Genomic DNA, 24768 nt, shown 5'->3' with positions numbered 1-24768 from the left:
AGTAGGGTGGGACTGTATTGGTACGGTCAACCTAGTAGGGTGGGACTGTATTGGGCACGGTGGACGTATTAGGGTGGGACTGTATTGGCACGGTCGACCTAGTAGGGTGGGACTGTATTGGTACGGTCAACCTAGTAGGGTGGGACTGTATTGGCACGGGTGACCTAGTAGATCGGGACTGTATTGGCGCGTTAAGTTCTATATTGCCACGGAACATTGGCACATACAAACACTCACATCTTTCCCTTTAGCGGTATAGCTTATCCAGGACTTCTAGTTGAATAATGACAATGTCTAAATTTTGAAATACAAATGCATATAGGCAGTTATTAAAAAAATAGAAACCGGACAGTTTTTGAAGGGCATTTAGAAGTGATATATATGGAGGTGAAAAGTTAAGGGTATCAAATTTTCAACTCTGAACTGTATAAATGAAGAACGCCATCGTTCTGAATGGCATCGCGACGTTCTGTGTCCACATGTAAAGTAACGTACGTATGGGCTGTTTATGCGCTATCATTTCCGCTTTAAGTTATGATGAATCATGCCGATTCCTCTCCCAGTCACACACACGGTACATTTCCCCGAACAAAAACTACACTATAAACTGCAGAGAAGACCGTGGAGGGTAATTGAAGATATAATTAACCACAGGTATGGCTGGTGTTTGTAAAGCGTCTCTTCTTTCAAGTTTAATCAAACCTCTAATCAAGGGATTAGCTATTGCTGTACATCACGGTCAGGTTTGACGCCCCAAACAAACATTTCGCCCCGTTCATTAGGCTGTATCGATTGCCTGTTTCGTTGATGTCTTTGATTTGTAATTCCGTGCTCTTGTTACATCCACACAACTGATTTTATGTCAACCTAGGATATTAGAGGCTACATCGTTTTTGCACTTCAATCAAAATAATTGATTAAAAGAGTTCATTTCGCCAAAAGACCGTTTCCATAGCTGTTCAATGCATTGTGCTAAGTTTCTGGAGTGACGTTTACCAGTAGCTGTTAAAAAGGAAACACTGCCGGAGATGACTTGGCTGGGAGTTACAGTTTTGTCGGTGTTCTTGGTGGAATGGTCCACTGCTAGAAGTTCCGACGTTCAAGTGGGGTACTGGAGTCGAAACAAACAGATCAATCACCTGTATCATGACGCCTTTAAGTTCCACAAGCTAGACCGTCGGCTCAAGTGTGCCAAGAAGTGCCTCTGTACAAGGTACTGCACGGGGTTCGCCTATGCCAGGGATGTACATTCCTGTTACTTGTTTGTGCACAGGGAATACGACGCCATGGTCAACGGTAACAGCTTTACAGGACTTCGACATTATAGGAAACGTATAGGTAAGATACAAATGACCTTCTGATATTAAAAAGTGATGAAAAACAACTTGGTTCAGTTCTTTAAAGGTCACATGCAACCAAAAAATCAAACATAATTAAAACACAATCATCAGTAATGTAAGTCATTGATATATAATATACATTGCTGCTTGTAAAAATATAAACGAAATTATAAGCGTAAATCGAGATTCAAAAGTGCAATATTTTGTACTTGGACTTACTTGACTCGAAACGAAGCCCTCGGGAGACCGAACACAGTCAAAGTGGGTGGGTGTGCACTGAAGTGTAACGACGGCTGGTTCATTTGCTGATATTCTGAGGGGTCACTGTGTGTACAGAAAGATGATCTGTTTGATGTTCATTTTACAAGTATGGCGAGTCACAAGAAAGTAAGATTCTTTATGGATAACTTATTTTACTGTACTTGATGCGTCGTTTCAGTATGGATTCATATACCGTTGTCAAACACTAGAAGAAGTTGTTATCCATAAAGAATGTATATAGAGATGTTGGGTTTTGTAAATACATGTTCTCTGAATTTGCGTTCGATCCAATCAAAAATCATCTCAGTAGAGATGGTGAACTACCGCGTGGCTGCAAACTGTCATTCGTCCAAATACAAACTAACTACAATTTTAAGTATTTAGTGCTGTCATTTTTATCTCCATGACTTATGCTTATGTGTGTAAACCAAGCAGGTGACGTTTGGAGCGAAACTGGGGTTGATGTTTTCCGCTTCCTACGATTGGAAAATGAGCAGCACGAGTTGGCCAAAAGTTGTGTTTTACTGTAGTTTAAAGGTCTGACTGTACCCACGGAATGGCTACTGATAGAAGTGTGATAGTTACCAAAAAATACAAAGTTACTATAGAAGTCCATGGGAAAACATTTGATGTTGTGTGACCTGTAGGGTCACTAGTATGTTTCGCATAGTCCGCAATGGAGGAACCCAATGTTTTTGGTACAATAGGTAGCTAACGGTACTATACACTTCATGTGTCTGTGCACAGTAAACTGCCCCTCGGACTACACGCTGTCGGAGGATCAGGAGGTGTGTCTCAAGGTGTACACCACCTCCACATCCCACGACCAGGCCAACTACCAGTGCTGGCGGGACAGTGGGCACCTCTACCTCATGGATACCGACTACAAGAAGGACACGCTCCAGAAGCACTTTACAAGTAAACGACTTCTCGTTTAATAACATATTCCCATAACGGAACCTGAGTGCATATAGTATACTGTGCTCATATTTTCACCATGATTTTAATTTATCGATGACGACGACGGCGGTTACGGTTATGTTGATGAATGTGGTACTTGCTGTGGTGGTGATGATGAGGGTGTTCTTTGTGTTTTGGTGATGATGGTGATGATGACGACGACGATCACGATGGTGATGATGACGACGACGACGATGATGATGATGATGTGATGGTGATGATGGTAATAGTGATCTGATGATGGTGACGATGATGGTTATGGTGACGACGACCACGACGATGTGATGATGGTGATGATGATGATAACCTCAAAGCGTGTCAGCTTGATGGAGAAAATACGAAGTGATTTCAAATCTAAGGTGTGCTGATACAATCTATATCTTACTCTTATACAAAGTGATTCATTCTTGGGATAGTACATCGCACGGACTGATCATAACTAAGCCCTACTTGTAAGTCCTCTGAGGGCATATTTGACGCCGTGACCAATAAGACAGACGGACACACATTTGTTATCAATTGTAGTTGAAAAGTAGTAATTTTAGTCATACTGACGACCTATCACTGGTCACTGACTGAGTGAGTGAGTATGGTTTTACGCCGCTTTTAGCAATATTCCAGTATCACGGAGGGGATACCGGAAATGGGATTTACACATTGCGCCAATGTCGGTTTATGAAATAATACAAAATTGGATATGCATACGGAAGAGAATGAAAACTAAACGGTCATGTAAATTTTATATAGAACCAATAGAAAAGACCAATCAACAATATAGTTGATCAAGTATCTTCTCTTCTTCTTCACTGATTCTCTGTCATTGGTATGATGCTCATTTCTGGCGTCCTTGTGTTAATTCTGTCAACTACGTTCATATCAGAGAACCGTTGTTAATCTACTCTTCTAACCCTACGCATTCGACAAATGTCGGTTTTCGTGTCTTTAATTAACACCACTAAAGTATTCCATTTTACAGATTCCATCTACGGAGATTACTTTCTGGGAGCAACACAGAAGGTGATAAATGGCACAGCCAAGTTCCAGTGGGACAATGGAAGGGAGGTATTGTGGAGCCAAAGCGAGACGTTCACGGCCAACGAGGGGTGCATTGTCACCCGGCCAGCCTCTTTCCTGCTGAGGGCGTCCACATGCGACGTTCTTGCCATGTTTGTGTGCGAAATCTCCTGAAGATGCATGGGACAAGGATGATGTCAAGACAATGACGTGTGAAATCTAGGCGTAGCTGATGACAGAAAACACCTTACATGATTCTTGTGCTGTAATCACAATTAGCTACATCTTGATCATTCTCAATTAAAAAAACACACATTTATTTAATGGCGCGGTTAAATATAAAGTCACACGAGCAGCACCGAATGTACACTCTATGAGGTGGATGCTTGTGTACGTCACTGACTTTGGATGTAAATGTGGAAAGAAGCCATTATTTCAATTATATTATATTATATTATATTATATTATATTATATTATATTATATTATATTATAAGTACAGTGGAGTCTCGCATGACCTAACGTTTATGACTCGTGTTCCGTTTATTTGGAGCGGTGTTTCCAGATATTGTATTAGTGTTGTGTGTCTGTGTAGATTGTTTAAAAGACATTACTAATAAAACCAGCGAAAACACCACAGCAAATGAGTTAAGCGTGGATGTGTTATGCTAAATGACACGACCACGAACCTCTCTTATTCACAGGCAACACGTGCATATATACGCATCAGCCATTTTTTAAAATTATTGCGTTAATTCAAAGAAAATTATTTCATATAATATTAATGGTAAAAGGGTGGAGATTCACACAGACAAAGAGTTCATTAACACAAAAGCGGCCTTTATTTTTGTGTTTCTATTCACTTGAGTCCACAAGATGGAATCAATTTTTCAACACTGTGTTTGGCCATCACTGGCAACAATTACTCGGCACTGTCTTCGTATAGACTGGATAAATCGACGCAGTCGCTCTTGCGTAATTCTTCCCCACTTTTCCTACCATACGATTACCAGTTGTGGAAATGCTTCATGCGTGCTTTGATGCTGACGAACATGTCGATCAAGTTTATCCTATACATGTTCTGTCGGGTGTAGATCTGGTGATCGGGAAGGCCATGGCAAGACACTGACGTTAGAATTGGCAAGGTAGCGGACCGTGAGGTGTGTTGACATGCTGGAACAACTCCCACTTCCGGTCCATAATCGGAAGCGTGTGACGAGTAAATTTCCCTGACAAGCACTAAATCAGATCTGTGTGAGTTGAAGATCCCAGCCCACACCAGGACACTACTCTCACCGAATCTGTCGACCTGTCGAATGCAAATATGAGCAAAGCGTTCATTTCTCCGACGGTAAACACGCTGTATTCAATCTCACCGGTGAAGGAATTCTGACTCATTACTCAACCAGACTAGCTTCTAGTTTCTAAAGTTCCACTTCCAGATTCTACAACACCACCGCAAGCGATCGCGCTGACGAAAGTCTCTCAAAACAGGGGCGACAACTGGCCCTCTTGGTCGAATCCCCACTTCACGCAATTGCTTCCTGGCAGTTTGGTCGGAAATTCGTCTCAAGCCAGGGATACGTTGTGCAGTCTCCATGGTTGTGACAAGACGATGACGCAAGTGGGCAGCCCGGATATAACGGTCTTCAGCTTTGGTGGTCACTCGTGGACGGCACCTTCTTGGGCGATCTTAGTGGAACTGATCTGCAGAAAACGATCCCAAAGACGAGATATGTTGTTCTGAAGAAAGTGTAATGTCGGGTGACTGCAGACTACGACTCTCCAGCTTACGGCGACGTACGGCGAGTACGGCGATGATACGACTGGCGGCACTCAGTCGTGGCATGATGATTTCCTGTGTTCCAGGCAAAATCGAATGACAAAATTGTACATAACGTTTGCCTTTTCACAGTGATCGACACCGCATGCTCTTCTGCTTAATTGCTAGGTGATTTGTTTCCCTCCTAAAACGGGTGAAACGAGGCGTTATGGCGCTGAAGCTGTTTACAGACACACAAAGATGACGTTTTGGAAAGAAATAGAATATCTGTATTATTTTGTCCCAGTTTCACGACAACAAAACCAGCTATGCATTTTTGAAGAGTGTATATCGTTCAACACCGAATGTACACCGTATGTTGCTACTTGTTTATTTCGCTGCCTTCTGTCACTTTGGAAACACATTATTTATTACAGACAGAAGAGTGACCTGGGTCTGTTTTCACAAACCGATCATAGCGCTTAGACGATGTTATTTATTGGGATCGGTGTTTCCGAATTTCTTTTTAATGTTTGATGTTTGTATATTATTTAAGACATTACTAATAAATACAGTTAAAACACCACAACGAATGGACCTTCTCACAAGTTAAGCATCTATGTAATACAGGGATGACAACAGGTGAAAGTGATTTCAGCTGAAAATCAGCTGGGGGGCGCCACAATATATGTAACGAAGTTACGGTGAAATTCTGAAATTTGATAGTCCAAGAGACACAGATGTGGGTACATGGCGTTGATAAGCGGGACCTCACCCCCAAAATAGTTTCTCTCAGAATTTTGACGTATTTCAAAATCGATTGATTTGCGGGTTTCCGCGAAAAATTGTGATCCATGTTAATAACGTGTCCATGGGCCCATCGTATTCACAGTAGAAACATGTATGTATACTGTAATATAGTTCACTGAAACAAGGAAAAGGACTGGATCACTCGTACAGTTTGTAAGTGTTTTTGTGAATGCCAAGAGTTAACAATATCGGAGTTGTATAATTAGAAACCACATCCTGAATGGCACGTTCCTCATCTGCGAAAAGACGCTCTGACTGGTGGATGAAAGGTCATTCTGACGTGTCCCCTTAGAAGATGCCCTTAACTTTTGTTGTTTAACGCGGCACTCAACCAGTGTCCCAGCTATACGGCGGCGGTCTGTAAATAATCGCGTTTGGACCAGATAATCCGGGGATCAACAGCATGATCGTTGATCTACGTAACTTGGATGCGATCACGTGTCAACCAAGCCTGACCACCCGATCCCGTTAGTCGCCTCAGAAGACAAGCTTGGTTTGCTGAAGTCCAATTCTTATGGGTAGCGAAAACTAAGACCGGATTATTTCTAAACTTTGTCTTTGTCTTAGTCTTTGTTTGCGATCCTTGTTAACCATTATTAAAGGCCCTTGTTCACAACTAGTCAACTCCATAAGCTTAACGTGCAATATCCTCGGATACTGATATTAAAAACATGACTCTTTCTTTCCTGATCATTAACCGCAGCTATTAATGTTAATTGAGTTATTTCTGTTCAAGAAGTCTTTGAAAAACTGTGGTATTGCATTGGTTATCTTTTACCTAGAACAAACCACTGAAGCAAGCAGGGGCGGTGGTGTAGCCAAATGGTCAGAGCGTCCGCTCGTCACGCCGGAGACCCGGGTTCGATTCCCCAAATCGGTACAATATGTAAAGCCATTTACAGTGTTCCACGCCTCATTTTCTTAGAATATTGCTGAAAACGGCGAAAAACTGTACTCAATGACAAGCAAGCAAAGTAGGTTATTTTAAAGGACATATCTGTCATGTCAAAAAACAGTCTTCTCCATACATAACACAACTGCCTCAGTGAGATAATTGAACAGAATTATCACGTTAATTACCATTGTCAATAGCTATCAACACGGCTCTACGAATAATTACGTATCGCGTGTTTACACAAAGCACCTTAAAGTGTCCAGGCAAAGCGTCCCGTTACAACCAATGATGCAATTATCTAACGGCAACGTTGGGATTCTTGTGCATCATTAACCTATGATATATTCCTAAATATTTTTCGTGTCAAAGGGCGCTGATATCGTGAAATGCACGTACGTTACCCTGGCTTCACAGTAGACATGATAGCGCTTGATGAGCAGTGTCACCAAATTGAAATTCCACATGGTCCAGTGTTTCAGTTTTTATCACAAGGCTACTGGCATGAAATCCTGTTGATCTGCCGTGACATTTGATCACGTGACATTTACAAATTCGTGTGTATATGAGTAATACATACGCGAATCGTGTTCAACAATGTCATCACCGACCATAAGACACATGAGAACTATCGCCAAAATCAAAATGGCCGCCAAAAAGCCAAGAGACGGGAAGACTCATGTAGTTGGACATGTTTTCAAAGATTATGCTCAGAGAGCTACAGTGCATGGGATCCCGCAAACGGTTGGAGCTACAAAGTACTGTGGTCAAAGGTAAGAGTCCGCTACTGAACTCGTAGAACATGCTTATGTGTGTGAAACTGAATCTTCCTTAAACAGCTGATATAACTTTGACAAAAAAGGAAGATTTTTACACCCACGGAGGTTCTTCCTGATTCTAGAATACGAAAAGAGGTTTCTGTGTCTCGTGTTTCAACAATCCAAAATTGTTTTTGAAATGGTCGAATCTTACTCTAAGTATACAATCAACAAAATATTACAGTTCAAGATGGCTTTCCGCCCAAGACATGAAAATATGTAATGAAAATCTTGTGTAATGGACCGTCAGTTATCATTGATTGGATACCATGGATTCGCAGACGTGATGGAATGTGACATTTGTCATATCAACATTTTTCGTTGTTTTATTGACAAGCACATTCAAGTTTAAAGCTGAAAAATATTATTTCAAACCAACAAAGTTTTGCTTCACAGTGACACGAGGTAACTATTTGGAAATTTGAGGTAGTTGCCAATATCTCTTTTCCGAAGCTATAAGTTCAAGTTGTAACGGTGCAAAGAATATTATAACTGACAATTTATTGTCTATATTTCATTTGCAAAACGTCCGAACTAATAAAAAATGGCTTCAGGACCCCATACTGTCGTATCTTAACGGCAAGCGCGACGTGCTGTTCAAAGACCAATTGTAACAGTCGACTGGGTTTTCAGTACAATACTAGCTGTTTTAGGAATGGCAAGAACTGCACTCATTCTACGCATGCGTGAAATTAAATATGGGGCTACCCTAATGACACTAATCGTGTTGGCCTAGGATTACCGCCTGCAATTGATATTTTAAACATGAAGTGATATTATGCCCGAGCCACTGATAGCACCGCAAATTGCGTTTCCTGCGTCGGTTTGCGGGTCCTTTTTGTCTGTGCTGCCATTTCATCGAAACAATTAACCCGTTCAGGCGCACCTCTTCAGATATAAGCAGTAGCAGAATCTAAACATAACGAATTTTAGTTTTACGTGGGGCTGTGGGGTACCCTAGTGGTTAAAGCGTTCGTCCATCATACCAAAAACCCGGGTTCGATTCCCCACATGGGTACAATGTGGGAAGCCCATTTCTGGAGTCCCCCGCCGTGCTATTGCTGGAATAGTGTTACATGCGGCGTGAAACCATGCTCAGTCACTCTTAGGTTTACGACATGTGGTTAAAGCATATGTTTGAGGCCATACGACTGATCGGGAACTGGTGTAGGTGATGCAGCAACGTTCTAAATGGAAACTTTCTTGAGGTTGGTTGAAAGTGGTACGATAAACTATAGCTCTGTTATCGGCATTTGGATGCTGTTGCCTTTTGCCGTCTGTAAGCAATAAGATACTGGTTGAAAAGTCAACTTGGCGGTTATTCTAGTGGTTAAAAAGTTCGCTCGTCCTGCCGAAGACAGGGGTTCGATCCCCCACATGGCTACCATTTGTGAACCACACTAATGGTGTCCCCTGCTTGGTATTGCCGTAACAATGCTAAAAGCGGCATAAAACTATACTGGTAACGCCATATTGAATGGTGCAAACATATGCGTATGCGAGACTCCAGAAAAATCGTAGACGCAATCGTAAACGTAAACATTAAGCGTTCGTTGCCTGATCAGGTTTGTTGAGCAATATCATTCTTGTAATATTTTTATATTTAGGTTCATTTGGCTGGTTCTTCTCCTGGGCTTGGCCATATCTCTGACTATTGTCGTGAGTGTGCAAATGACAGATTACTACTCGTACCCCACTGTCATCAACATGGCGGAACGTCCGTTCGACGAGGACGACTTCCCTGCCATTACATTTTGCGATCCTCCTCCACTCAGTCCGTTTTCCTTCCTGGACAACGACGACGATGACAACGACCACGTGAAGATCTTCAGCCTCTTGCGAACGGGACCCCTAGCGCCGCATGGATGTCTGCACATGCGTGGTGCAGAGGAAGCGGAAAGAGGAGAGTGTTTGCTGACTCACAGCCAAAACAGCGTCAGGATGAAGCTGATAAAGTGTGGTTGGAACAAGCTGCAGTCCAAGGGAGTATGTGATGAGTTTATCTACCCCACAACAACAACTGAAGGGTCGTGTTTGACATTGAATTCGTCACGGAACAGTTCCAACAGCGTGGGGCAGACCTTGACCTTCAATATCATCATTGAACTAGATAGCTCCGTGACCAGCATTGGCCAGAGGGACGGGATACAGGTAAATGTCATACCTACAACATCTGATATAAATTCCCATGAAGATCCGGGTTAGAATTGGTCTTCAGTAACCCAAGCTTGTGGTAAGAGCCGACTAACAGTATCGGTTGGTCAGGCTAGATGGCTTGGCTGACATATGTCACCGTATCCAAATTGCGCAGATCGATGCTCGTGCTGTTGATCACTGTCTGATCTAGATTCGATTATTCACAGACCGCTGGCTTTGTACCAGGAATATGTATGAACGCGGCGTAAAACTTAACTCACTCACCCATTTCAAATGTTTGATTATTTTTGCTCAGAATGTTATGGTATGCACGTGAGTGAGTGAGTGAGTATGGTTTTATACCGCTTTTAGCAATATTCCCGTAATATAACAGGGGGTACACCAGAAATGGGCTTCACATATCTTATCCTTTTGGGGAATCGAACCCGGTTTTAAGCGCCACCGCCGCCGGTGTAATAGAAAGGGATCATGGACTCATGGACTCATGACCTTTTTGTCTGTGATAGTGTATGAAAAATCATTGTGAGGATTTTGCCTGTATTGCATGACATACGGTATTATGTTCTTGAAATGTTTGGCGAAGAGACAATTTAGCACCATGACTAGATACTCGGGGTACAAGTATCAGGTAGCATTAAGGGAAACGTCGGAGGCTTATCCCCCGTAAGCGGCTCCTGGCATGGCTAAGGTGCGTAATTGTATCTGCGCTCCATCTTCAAGCATTCCGTTCGCAATAACATAACATAATAAACAGCTATAAGACAGTATTCGAACTATGGCGTATGATATAAACAGCAAATCAGTATCTCGATTTTTTTTCCGATTAAACTGAAGAAAGGGTCTTGAATGGTAATAAGGATGTTAAAATACTATTCGGGAGATTCGGCTTAATAACTCCACTTTGATACAGAGAGATTATTTCCTGCAGACAGTCGCCAGCACATACTAGCAGAGATTCATCCATATTCAAAATAACAGTCTACATCTTCACTGTATATATATGTCATTACAAGTAATAGCATCATTGCAGTAGTATATGCAATGTATGTCTGATTGTGATAGTCGTGGTTATGTTGATCTGCTTTGATCACTCTATTGAAACAGATGTAGGCTTAATGCTCCTAGCTTATGTAGTTTCTGTCGTCTATAACGGTTCAATTCATAACTGGGTTCACCTCGTTGCATTGTTCCTTTTCTGAAAAACATTAACTTGATAAAAAAAATGTCGACAAACAGGACTAAAAGGTCAACCCAGGACTTCAGCGATTGGCCACGCCAACGCTCCGTCAAGACATAAAACCAGTTTCCGCGTAGAAGTTCGGCAGGGCTTCTAATATAAACATAAAAACTTCCACGATATCCCTACTTCAGAAAGAAAAACTGGTTTCGTTTTAGATTGCCCTCCACTCCAACAACGAGTACCCCTTCCCTGACGTCAAGGAGGCACACTTCATCCCAGCTAACTCCAGCTGCATCGTCAAGTTCGAAAAAACTACGGTAGGTCTGTTCACTTTAATTTTATTACAGTTTAAATGGGCCTAAAATTATCATGAAATGGATTACAAATAAGCAGGCAGGCAAAGTCGGTTGCACTTTATTGTTGCATTGACAAGGAACTTAAACACGGACACTGCAAAGCTCCTTGTTTTGAAACCTCATTGTTAATCAACATAGAGACAAAGACACGTTTTCGACTGCCATGGTGATCAGTGAAGTTTCTCCATCATGATCAGTTAATGGCAGTCGCGGACTTCCGCAAATGATACCCTTAACGATAGCGTTACCCTTATACATGCATGTGGGAAAGAGATTGAACAAAATTTATTATGGTTAAACATCTGACAAGATTGTATGAGCGTTGAAATGGTCACTCGGCTGAAGCGCTCAATAACTGATGAAACTAGATCGATTCCCAATAACCAGTTCCTATATGCTGCTCACGATCGATATTCTCATGTGTTTTTATTTTTTACTAAATTAATAGATGTCTAGAGAAAATGGCATGGTAGAGTTCTTCTTAGTATGATATCGTTTCTATAGGATATTTGGCTGTAGAATTTCCTTTCAACACTTCTCGTAATGTTATTGTGAAAAACAGATCGATTCCGCCTCAAAAGGTAAACGGATGTAACACACTTGGTACTTTGGGATCATATAAAAACCGCTTGTTCTAAGCCATAACCAAGTACTTTACAAAATATTGTCTTTGGTTTAGGGTTTCTAGCTTTTTTTAAATATTAAGTTTGTGTTTTCTTTCGTGCGTCATGTATATTTTCCTGTTCTGTAGAGACACTCACTCGGTCCGCCGTACAAGGATATGCTTGGGGGCAGGTGTTTACCTGACCAGGAGGCCGACCAGCGGTCACTCTACCGGTACCCGCACTACAGCCAGAAGGCATGTCAGAGGGAATGTCTGGTCAACTTCACGTCGGAGCAGTGTGGCTGTAGATTCTACCTGGATAGAGGTGGGCTGATGTGGGCAGTTGATGTTCACGTCTGTTTCACTATGTTTCACTTGGTTGGGTGGTTGCTTAACGTCGCACACAGTAATATTACAGCTATATGGCGGTGGTCTGTTAATAATCGAGTCTGGACCAGACAAGCCAGTGATCAACAGCATGAGTATCGTTGTACGCTGTTGGGATACGATGACACGTGTCAACCAAGTCGGCGAGACTGACCCACCGATCCCGTTAGTCGCCTCTTAAAACAAGCATAGGGTATTGAAGACCAGTTTTAACCTGGATCTTCACGGGCAGTTTCTCTATACGTTTACATGGCAATGTTTATGTGGGTATATTGGTACGTGCTACGAACTAGATGACTAACACAGAGACACACGTCAGTTTTAGCTTTAGGAACAGTTAATAATTCATGACTAGTTGGGGTGGTGATGATTTTTTATGGAGTTGCATGAAAAAATTAAGTGACCCCCCTGGTTGTTATGTACAAAGTCAGCGACCCACCGCTCCAGAACACAAATACAAAATTGTTGACCCTCCTTACCTCCCCAGAACACAATGGGTGATTCCCCCTTAAAATCATCATCGCCCGTTTTGTCGGCACTTGTGCACATGCTACTCGAACACGTTGCCCCTTTCTCTGCACAACACCCTCGTAACAAATTTAAATAGTGAATTGTGCCAATATTTTGATGACAGTTTGTTAAATAACTTTTATTAAATTTTGAGACAGAAATTCTGCAAAAACATCCCAGAGTTGGTATGATGTTTTAATTATGATCAGCGTTTCATTAGGTATTTTATGTGTATTAGTTTTCGAGTTATATTGCAATTCATGGGTCTGCTTTTGAGTCACGGGCTAAAGTGTTAGAGCTGATATGGGTGCTAGCATGTACAACCTGGGTGAGGGATGGTGTCATAAAACACTGTAACATTAAACCTCCGCGGATACAGTTAACAGTAGACATGTTGATAATACGCCGACGTGTAAGATTACAAAACATACCTGAAATATACACCTGAAAACTAGTGTGTGACTGTCTCCATGTATTACACTGCAGGAAGCGAGGATCTGTGCTCAGCCGGGCAAACATGGCACTGCTTGGAGAGCAGCGGTCAAGGTCAGTGCTTCTCTCAGAAAACTGCCGACGTTTTTCACCAATGTATATGTTTTCTACAATTATTCGTCAACACATTCATTGATAATAAATACAGTATGTGTAATTATATATTTGTGAAATGAAAGAGGAAAGTCTTTCGTCATGTCCATCGACATCTATCAATGATTTTTTTTGACATTTCAGATTTCTATGGCAACAAGAGCACTCAGTGTAACTGCCCGTCGCGGTGTACTCGTGTGGAGTACGAAACATTCGTCTCGTGTACCCCACTAACGTAACTGATATAATATTTTTACATTCATAATAGAAGTGGTCATTCCTAACAATTTACATATCAAGCTGAGAACTTTCATTCCATGGCCGAGTCCCTGCACCAACAGTAGGGTTAATTATGTAGTGGGAGGGTGACCACGTGACACGAACTTCCACAATACTAACTGAATCTAATGTGTGTGTGTGTGTGTGTGTGTGTGTGTGTGTGTGTGTGTGTGTGTGTGTGTGTGTGTGTGTGTGGGTGGGTGGGTCTGGCTGTGTGGGTCTGGCTGTGTGTGTCTGCTGTGTGTGTGTTTCATTCAATCTTAAAGCGGTTATTTATCATACTCTCATCAACCACAGCGTGAACAACCAGATCTGAACATTGTCAGTTTGTAACCATGTGCTACAGGGAGCAGTTCCAATCCCAAGAATTCTCCAGAAGGTACTTATGAATGTCGAGGAAAAAGTGTAAATGGTATCTGGAAGTTGTCACATCCCCAGTAAATACCATTCATTGTTATTATATGCGGCATTCAGCAATAATTCAGAAATATCACACTAGGCTGTCAAAGCAGGGACTAGAATAACACTTACAAAAGTAAATGTGACATGGAAAAACAACCTAAACTATTAGCTCCAAGGATTCACTGATGTTTTAACAGTTCAATCCACGCCTCTGCTCCCATGGTGCATCTGACTTTCCTGCAGTCAGGACCGCTGAAGATGGAGATCGAGCAGATACCCGTATACTCGGTTGAAACCATATTGGGTAAGAACCATCCTCGACACACAGGGGAATTGCTGGTCATTGCTTGGGTGTTATCGGGAATTTAGTACGGTAGATTATGTACAGTTTATTTTCAACTGAAGCAGTTAATACTTGGCTCTTTTAACATGTAAACACGAATTAAGTGGTTTACCAACTACATATTTCTAACATGGGTGAATGAGGTTTGACGTCTTTTAAACTATATTTTACTACTCTTGAAAAGTTTAGACTCACTTAAAGCACCCACTATGTGTTATGTACATACAAACGGTTACACTGATGGTGAATTTCTCCATTAACTTGAGGGAATCAACTATGAACTTTATGCATATCAACTGCACGAGGATCATGCATCAAATTTGCTGAAAGCCATGTGCAAACATCGTGCATATGAACAGCTACGTTTCGGTCTAAAGTTTTGTTAAGAAATCGCCAATTTCTACTGAGTTTCCCTCTTTATTTGACACATGATATTGAATTTTTCAACATTACGAATTTGTTCTACAATGCATCAGTTCATGTGTAAACAGTACCTTTAAAGAGAAGGGCATATGTTTGCAAAATCTAGTTTAGAACTGTTGACTGAAGAAATGTGGCTACATTTACACTAGTGAGTCTGAACTTCTGATGAGTAGCATATTATCATTTCACTGATTGTCACTGTAATTTGGGAGACCATAACTGGTATACATGGGCTCTGAATGATTACACCTTATTTCACAGAGATGCGTCCTTTAGTCATACTGAAAACTATGTTTCAAGTCCGTAATAATAATGTTTCTGGAATAGTCAGTACCATACACGTAAGACCTGCATCATGGTCTTTACTCCCATATCAAGGTGACAGTCCCTATATAATTGAAATACTGCCAAAGCACAGTTAAACCTAACTCACTCACTAACTCCACCCGTGAAGATCTGGCTTAGAATTGATCAGTAACCTATGTTTTTCAAAAGAGGCGACTGACTGGATCGGATAATCAGGCTCGCTGACTTGGTTAACACATGTCTTCGTATCCCAGTTGTATAGATCGATATGCTGATTAGGCTGATCACTTGATAGTTTGGCTATCGCCGTAAAATAGATTTTTGGCTGAGTGCCGCGTAAACGTAATCTGACATCTCTTTGCAGCCAACATCGGAGGCCAGATCGGACTGTTCATGGGCTTCAGCATTGTGTCCATGGTGGAGATTCTGGAGGTCCTGGCCATCATGGTCTTGACCTTGATCACTCCCAAGGTCGCCCAAAAGGTGGGGAAAGACAAAGGAAAGGCAATCAAAGAGGAAGATGGGAAGCTGGAGGTAGAAGGTGGACATGATGACCACAATGTCTGAGAAGCATTAGGGATCAGAGGTGTTTGTTGTTGTCCCCACGATGACAGTCAAGTCACGAGTGTATGAGGTTGTCAATTACACGACAGGGACACTACACTGATGAATGTATTGAAGGGGCATCTGGACATTCACGAATCGCCCAGACGTTTATGTGTCACAGAAATGTATCTAGAGTGGACAAAACAGTAGACTTGTGAACATTCAGTTCCTTGATAGCGCAAAGAAAACGATGGTAATGTTTTGTTAATGACTATTTTTTGCGTTTTGTTTATGATTTCCATTTTGCCCCCATTTTGGATCTAGTAGACCCTATTTGTCCAGCCATGCCCTCATTGGTTCAGGATGTCTATACCCAGTTTCTGTTTGAAAGACATAAAGGTCTTTGAGAACTGTTTCTAAATCCGAGCATGAACTTGCTGGTACACGTAAAATATGACGGTGGCAAAGTCGTCATTTGGCAAGCAAATGAACATCAATGTAAATTGTGCTTACACCATGAAAATGAAACAAACTTTGTATACAGTATTAAAACGAGGACGATCAGCAACGGATGAATATACAATGTATATCGGTTGACCCAGACATTGTTGTTTTTGAAACCTATGGATCCTGCAGGCGAACCTTTCATGTGACATAGGGCAATTCAGTTCCAAGGTTAGATAGTCTGAAGAGGGACATAATTGCCAATCACATTCACACCAAATTGTTTTAACTTTCCCTGCTTATGATTTTTCCTATGGCTGCAACTATTTTCCCAGGGTTATTGATGTTGGTTATGTCAATTCTTCAGAAAGAATGTCACTTGTGATCAGCTGGTTTGTTCACAAGAAAAAATGGTGATTTCCAAAAACCGTGAAAATGTCCAAACTTGAAAATATTATCTTTCCTAAAATTTCCAACCTTGGAAATTTTTGGAAATTTAGGAAGGATTTTACGGCTGCTTTTGGTTTCTCCTTTACCCAATGATACTAATAAGTGAACTCATAAGAGTTCATTGCTAGTATTCCATTCATCTTTTGTTCTGTTTGAGTTCTTACAGGCTAATGTACATCGGTGATCATGCATTTGACATGTTTATTCATGAGAAATGCAGGAATAAGCCGTATTTTGACAGTATGCATTTGTGATTCAAATTAATGTAACAACATCTGACGCATGAAGAGGCACATTTACATAAAATTGTTTCCTATTTGTTGTCCTATGCGATCAACTAGGAATCAATTCTATATATTAGTATAACTTCACTCATCTGCATCCTTCTTGTACTAAGTGTCAAAAATTGATATTGACTGTAATATTTGACCCTAGTATGACCGGCATTTTCCAAAATACGTGTATGCTTTACGTATTATCCACAGAAACGTAAATATTTTTTCCCGTCACGATTCGAATAAACACAAATTACAAATGTAACAAGTATAAAATACAGAATTTGTAAAAGGGTTCTGGAAAAATAAACTATTTTAACATGTCTTGTCTTATTTATCTGTTCGGGTTCAATTTGGAACACCTTAAACAATAATAAATGTCAGTCATTTTCACAAGTCCATGATGTATTCAAAGTCACCACTGGCCCATGGGTTGAAAGTAGTTCCTATGCAAATTAGCCATGTTTTAATGAGGTCAGACCTGCTGTCTTGTCCTTGGTTTCCATTGGCTGAAGATGTGCAGCGTTTTGATTGGATGTTGAATTTAGTTGCATTTGGAAAGTGTGAAGTTCGTTCACTTGCTGCCCTTCTCCCAACTGGGCAAGGTGGTTTGAAAGTCATGGGAAGAGGATATTGACTTTGGTGGATTTCAGGTTAGTCATACGTATACATGTATATGATTTTATATTAAAGGAATAAACTACAAAAATATATATATCTTCAATTGTTGAAAGGTTCATTCAGTATTTATTGTATCGGAATTTATGTATTTGGTGGAGGTATATTTTGACTTAGAAGTTGTTAGTTTCACTTCCAACTGATTCAGATTAATGTTTGAGTCCAAACAGATTGTACGTTTACTTTTCTGGTGAGAATAAGCATTTCCATGCTAATTAAGGCATGTATATTTTAGGTCCTTGGAGGGTGTATAATTTTGGTGCCTCACAATATGTGGTCTATTTGATGCAAGTTGTCCCATAGATGGTAAGGCGAGTTGATATTTAATTGTGTTTGGAAGATGCCATACGTTTTCCATAATTGCACTTCTAAGAATCTTATGTAACTGAATCATTAATTTTGTGATGTCCATTTATCTGGAGTTCTTTCATATGTTCAGTGGTAGTAGAGCAATTGTTTTCTGCAATTGCAATGAAATGATTGTGATAAAAATGGTATTAAATGTATTTATGTAAATGCTATTAAATTATCATTTCCCCTGTGTGAGATTTTTAACAAATCGCTTCACGCAGCAGTTTTTCCTAAGATATGGAGAAAGGTACCAGTAATTCTTTTACACAAGAAGGATTCAGTAAATGAATGTGGCAACTATAGTCCTTACCAGTTGCTTATCTATAAAGTTTTCGAAAAGTGTGTTCATATATACTTGTTTAATTATTTGAGAGATATCATTAGTACAATGCAGTCCGGATTTATTCCTGGTGATTCTACAGTATATCAGTTAATGGATTTGTACAATTGTATTGCAAGTGCTTTCAATAAAGGTAATGAAGCAGGAGCAGTGTTCTGTGATATAAGTAAAGCATTTTTACAAAGTATGGCATAGGGGACTTTTAAATAAATTAGACATTTGGAATTAGTGGTAAATAGATAGAATGGCTAAGAAGTTATTTGTCATCAGTCACTTGATGCTCAGTTAATGAATTTATAACAGGTATAATTAGTGATAACGCCACTTAGATTACCCGACAAAGGTCCCCATTTGGCATTTCTTGTGTCTGGGTCGATCAAAGGATTAACCGATAAAATGCTGATTAATTACTTTTATGCGGATGTAAATGGGGATTTGTCAAAAGGCAGTGTTTATGTATGTGCATTTACTAATCTATACTGAATACACTGCCGTGTAAAAACAACACCCTTCTGACTAATGTGACTGTACAGCAATGTGAAAAACCTGAAACGATACATCACGCTTTCGTATGTTAGATGATACACGTCATCCACCAGACGAAGGGGTAAGGGATCTATAACATTTTGCGGTATGTTAGAATACCGACTTCTCAATGCCTCTCAAGAACCTCGTATTTGAGACTGTTCACTGACACATCACTTGGAATTCTGCAGATAAATTATATATCACTCGTTTTTGTGGATATTGATGGATACATTCCTCGAACAAGGTAAGGCCTGACATTGCTCCTATAATTTAAATTGTTTTAAATTTAAATATTTGCATTTTGTTTTTATTCAGATGTCATAGCTTTCAACAAGAATTGTTTTCGTCGTGAAGTGTAATGCTACAGACGACATACAACTAGGTCGTGCAAACTATAAAACATTACATTCCTGTTAATAAAAAGAAGCGATCTGCGAATGTAGAAGTTTCAAAATGAATACAGGTATGATTATAGAGTAATTAGGATTGAGATCAAATATAAAGACGTATATTGACAAGTGTCTACATACTGAGTTTAACAAAACCTTATACGTTGGTTTAACATTAATTTAAGACTCGCTGTGCGCATGCGCATATAAAATATCTACTAGCTAATTTCCGCTTTGGTCGTACGTTTACCGATAGTGTAAACACACTCCAAAGGAAACGAAAAATCAAAACACAGATTTATGTCGATTACAACTTATTTTAGTGAAATAAATAGCTTAATGTACGTCAATACGTTCTTGCATAAACACATCTCAACACCACCGTTCTTCCCGCACATCCCCTTCTCACAACTAACAAAACTCACATTCCTGATGCAGCTGCAACCAAAATAGGACATCAATAATTGAAAAGCATATGCGAATCGATATATTTAGTGAGATATGAACAGTTGTCACTCGAAAACAATTATTTATTTTGTTTTGAGTGTTTACACTATTCGTAAACGTACGACCAAAGCGGAAATTAGCCAGTAGATATGTTTACACACTCTGCGCATGCACAAGGTCGCGTCAGGTAACCTTTGAGATGGACCAGTCAGAACACAGCTTACCAAATCGCGAAAGTGTACATTCGCACATACCTTTTAAACTTATCTCGCAAAGGTTCGTACCCGAACGATTGCGAATGTTATATAGCGTACGCTCGGTTCCGGGTGATGCACACGGCGTACGTACAACCGTTACAACATTGAGTAAATTGTCTCTGAAAATAGTGTTTTGTGCAGTATTCAAGGATGTCATCTTGCGGAAATATTAGCTAACGGTAACCATGTCAACAGAAACCCCAAGGCGTATATACTGCAGGTCAAATAACTGTTTTATGCGGATTTTTGTTTGTGGAGAGATCTGTCAGTGACGTGAATATTATATTTGTAGTAAGTAGTTTTAAGTTTCTAACTTGATGAAAACAAACCATAATCTCATTAATTCAAATGGACCCTGTCTGAGGATAAATGTATTTTATTGATGGACATCAGGATTTTACAGACCCGTGAAGGTCCCGGGGTAGAATTTAAGCACAAAGTGAGCGTTGTGGAAGCCTGTGGTATATACTAAATCGGATGGTTCGCCCCTATCACGCTTCCAGGATAGAAAATCGAGTTCGTAAAATCAAGACTGCTTACTACACATAGCTGACCAAAAGGATTTTGCATGAATATAACGCTTCCTTGCTGGGAAGTGAGGTTGTGGTAGAAGTGGCAATATTATCGTAAGTAATATTACATCGACCCGACTCGCTTTCAAGAGTGAAATTGTTATGTTACAAGCAATGTCATGTAAAATCCTGAGTGAGTGAGTTTAGTTTTACGTCACACTCAGCAATATTCCAGCTATATGGCGACGGTCTGTAAATAATTGAGACTGGACTAGACAATCCAGTGACCAACAACCTGAGCATCGATCTGCGCAGTTGGGAACTGATAATAAGAGTGAACCAAGTCAGCGAGCCTGACCACTCGATCCCGTTAGTCACCTCTTACAAGCACTGTCGCATTTTATGGAAAGCGTGGGTTGCTGAAGGTCTATTCTACCCCGGGACCATAAAATAATCGGAATCATCATATAATGTGAACTTACGTTACAATTACAATGGAACATGGCTTTGTTTCGTCGCTAGATACTGTGGAAAATGCTTGTCATGAATTTGAACCCGCTGTTTCCAAGTGAATTCCTTACTGTTGTGTGGAGGGGAGATAACTGTTTAAGGTAATTAAAATAAAATTATCAATTATTCGTGACATAGTATACACTGATCCTTGTAAAAAAAATAAATAAATAAAATCAGCGTACAATCGCCATTCAAAAGTGCAATATTTTGTACTTGGGCGTACTTCCCCCGAAACGAAGCCCTCGGGAGACCGAACCTAGTCGTAGAGGGTTCATTTTACAAGTATGGCGAGTCACAAGAAAGTAAGATTCTTTATGGATAACAACTTATTTTATTGTACTTGATGCGTCGTTTCAATATGGATTCATATGCCGTTGTCAAACAAAATCATATACACTAGAAGAAGTTGTTATTCATAAAGAATGTATATAGAGAAATACGTGTTCTCTGAATTGGCGTTCGATCCAATCAAAAATCTCTCAGTAGAGATGGTGAACTACCGCGTGACTGCAAACTGTCATTCGTCCAAGTACAAAGCGGGGCTTGAAACTGACAAGAGTTTGCACCAGTTTCCGTCAGATCCAGTCGGCCGAGAAAAATGGATGTAGTTTGTTTGCAACCCATAGACATAAAAACATTCCATGTGTATCACAAATGGCCAATTACATAATGTGGCAGAGACAGTACTCGGCTACACGAGTCAAATCAATTTATTTTGTTTATGGCGTATAGCCTGATAGGTGTTAAATTCAAATTGCGTGTAGTCAATGATTGAAGGTGTGTCGAAGAAATCAAGTACTAACGTTTTCATAAACACGAACACAGGCTTAAACACTTCCTGCTGGTTCCTTCGTTAACCATTTTTCGTGTTTCTTTAAACTTCCACTGGATGTAATTCATAAATTACAGAACCTCAGCTGTGTGCAAATGCATGATTAACGTAACACGTTATTTTTCTCCCCGATGCTCCTATAACATACTGTTTTTCATAGAATGCCATGAAAGTTGTCCGTGTGTTCCACACCTTTGGTACTTGGTTGATGGTAGGGCTGTCTAGTGGTTTGAGTTCGCTCATCACGCTAAAGACCTTGGTTCGATTCCCAACTAGTGTCCAGTTTTTGGTGTCCCCCGCCGCTATATTACTGGAATAGCGTTGAAACAGTTGTAAATCCACCCCGTGTTATTCGGATAGTGATCGAGGCGACTAAAGGGTAATATGGGTCTTAGTGTGGATGCATTTAAGCTTTAAATTAAATGTGATAAATTGTGTGATTTTCGTAATTTGGGTTACATCTCCATTGCTTTCCTGTGAACCTTCTTCAAATGGATACAAAATACCTAGATGCGTTGTCTATTAACATATCTGCGATACTATCTAGACATTTTGCACGTGTTGGCATAATCTATGAAGATAGTCAGATCATCATACGGCGTGGAAATGCATGACCACTGTCGATTTTCTGATTCTACAGGAGGATAATTATTACACGAAGTAGAGCACTTTAGAATGACCTGTCGACGATACATTCTGGAAAATGTATGCGAGACTTAGTTGTATACCTCGCCTCACGCAGCATTGTTCAGTAGTTAGGCATGGCTAAATATCGGCAATAGAAAATATTATCGATAGGTTCTGACTATTAACGAATATCGCGAATATCCTTCATAAACGTTTGTGACAGAATCCAATGACATACCAGTGGAGTGACAGTGATTATCCATCACTATGATCTAGACATGGTACCAGTTATATTCGGACACATGACGTAATTTCCATATACTTCTTACAATTTTAGTGTAAAATAAATTTTCGTACGATCCACAATTTCCGTTGCTTCTTCATCGAATGGGAACAAGTTGATCAGCACATGCACCATGCAAATAATTCATTTTATATGGTGGCCGTAAGTCGATGAATGATGTCAGTTAAATAACGGTCGATAATATAGAATTGTCAAATTTGACAGGCAAATGTGAAAAGATCCATCCTGAACTCGCTTCAAGAAAATGCGTCACTGAGAAAACATGGAAGTCTGAATATATCTGGCACGGGTCTGTGTATCTATAGTCAGTCCTTTCACCTATATTGCTGGTGACATAAGTATTTCCTGTTTTTGCATTGAAAAAGATAAAATGCATGAAACCGAACCACCCGATCGCTTAGTCGCCTCTTGCAAGCATATTACTGTAATATTGCACAATAAGTGCCAGATCTACATATTCCTTTTGAGAGTATTACTTGTAACATTACAACATAAATCATATTTGAAGTTATGCAAAATTTAATGAAAATAATAGTTCATTTGCAATCTGGTTCAGTAAATTATTTAGAATCACAATATATTGTACTTTTTAACATGAGTTCAATACATACAACACTGGTTTCAAACACCAGTTTACAAAAACAGGGATAAATAAACATTACAATTAGAGAGTGGTGAAGCGTAACAGTACATTTGCGATTATACTTCACCAGGAAGGATCTAACGCATTCAGCAACTGTCCTGGTCTGTAAATGAAAGTCTGACTTCAAGAAGAGGGGTATACCTATCAATGTGTACTTCTGAGAAAGCATAATGCAAAATATAACAGTGAGTTAAGATTTAACGTCACATCGGCAATATTTCAGCCATATTGTGACGAGACCAAATACACGTTACATGTAAAGCAAATGGCTGAATAACACTTTTTGCAGTTTGATGGACAAAGAGTAAGCGAGTGTTATTTTATGCCGCTTTTAGAAATATTCTAGCAATATTACAGCGGCGAGCACCTTGTGGAGAACATAACCCGTGTCTTTAGCGTGAGATGCCGACGGTTTTGCAACAAGGCGTCCCCCATCGACCCTCGTACCCTTTGGAATACTTCCAAACTCTCCCAGTTACACTGAACAGATTTGAGGGTGAATGTATTTTTTAAAATCATTTCGGTATTGAATATTTTCAGAGAGTGCAAGCTGTCATGCATTAATGCTAGTTGGGTTTAGTTGAAGTTAGATTGGGTTCGTGAGTGCAAGTGTGCGTGCTCATATTCATTACCGAAATGAAACCAATACATTCACATTTTATGTTTAGTTTCATTAATGTGAAATGAAAATAAGCTAGATGGTGTTTCAAATATCAAGGGTAGAGTCTGGAAGCCTTTTGTAGGGATAAATTACAGTAGAAAAATGTAATACTTATACACTTATTATAATAGGTTTTCTGTGTATACATTTGCAAACTATTAGTCCATCTAAGAAGAAAGTAAAAATTCAATTTAAAAAACAACGCCTTTGATCTCTATATAAAAAGGGTACATACAGTTCATCTGGTCCAGTTATGGTTGCATGAAGTAAATCGGGGATTAAGCACGTGCAATACCCACTGACTCAACGCCGTTTTAACATTTCCAACAGACATGATTAGCAAGCTGTAGGCGACAACCGTTTCACTTATTTTATAAATGGAATGTTCTGGATTCCACATGTGTGATCACTCAAGTCCAGACAGTCAAAGTAAGACTAACATGACCAGCATCCCATGCTCAACTTCATATGTCAGTTTCACATTAAACGGAAAGAACTCACGGAAACATACATTGTCTATGCAGATAAAGTTTCATTCAGCATTGCTCAAAAACAGCCTGAATGTCGAATATCACATTTCACG

General features: G+C 40.0%; 2 protein-coding genes across 3 annotated transcripts; both read left to right on the top strand.

Annotated features, from left to right (window-relative positions):
- The first annotated feature begins 1011 nt into the window (after nt 1–1011).
- LOC137296882 (uncharacterized) lies at nt 1012–3933 on the top strand. 2 transcript variants are annotated; one of them, XM_067828766.1, is made up of 3 exons: nt 1012–1338; nt 2349–2519; nt 3538–3933. In XM_067828766.1, the coding sequence occupies exons 1-3, from the start codon at nt 1029–1031 to the stop codon at nt 3747–3749; spliced, it is 693 nt and encodes a 230-aa protein (XP_067684867.1). In that variant the 5' UTR covers nt 1012–1028; the 3' UTR covers nt 3750–3933. The 2 variants fall into 2 exon arrangements, with proteins under 2 accessions (XP_067684867.1, XP_067684866.1); XM_067828765.1 differs by having other exon boundaries at nt 3523–3933.
- A 3502-nt stretch (nt 3934–7435) lies between these two features.
- Nucleotides 7436–18616, top strand: LOC137296303 (acid-sensing ion channel 1-like). The gene is made up of 8 exons (XM_067828070.1): nt 7436–7811; nt 9464–10007; nt 11409–11510; nt 12301–12478; nt 13537–13596; nt 13780–13870; nt 14514–14620; nt 15753–18616. Exons 1-8 carry the CDS (start codon nt 7636–7638, stop codon nt 15953–15955), a joined length of 1461 nt encoding a protein of 486 aa, XP_067684171.1. The 5' UTR covers nt 7436–7635; the 3' UTR covers nt 15956–18616.
- The last annotated feature ends 6152 nt before the right edge of the window (nt 18617–24768 follow it).

This window comes from Haliotis asinina, chromosome 9 (genome assembly GCF_037392515.1).
Source record: "Haliotis asinina isolate JCU_RB_2024 chromosome 9, JCU_Hal_asi_v2, whole genome shotgun sequence".
Classification (NCBI taxonomy): domain Eukaryota; kingdom Metazoa; phylum Mollusca; class Gastropoda; order Lepetellida; family Haliotidae; genus Haliotis; species Haliotis asinina.
This window is presented reverse-complemented; position numbering and strand designations above follow the sequence as displayed.

Coding starts and splice junctions, on each gene's coding strand:
- LOC137296882 (XM_067828765.1), top strand. CDS start 1,029: ATGACTTGGCTGGGAGTTACAGTTTTGTCGGTGTTCTTGGTGGAATGG. Junction 1,339..2,348: donor ACATTATAGGAAACGTATAG/GTAAGATACAAA, acceptor GTCTGTGCACAG/TAAACTGCCCCTCGGACTAC. Junction 2,520..3,522: donor GCTCCAGAAGCACTTTACAA/GTAAACGACTTC, acceptor ACACCACTAAAG/TATTCCATTTTACAGATTCC.
- LOC137296303 (XM_067828070.1), top strand. CDS start 7,636: ATGTCATCACCGACCATAAGACACATGAGAACTATCGCCAAAATCAAA. Junction 11,511..12,300: donor TCAAGTTCGAAAAAACTACG/GTAGGTCTGTTC, acceptor CCTGTTCTGTAG/AGACACTCACTCGGTCCGCC. Junction 14,621..15,752: donor CTCGGTTGAAACCATATTGG/GTAAGAACCATC, acceptor ATCTCTTTGCAG/CCAACATCGGAGGCCAGATC.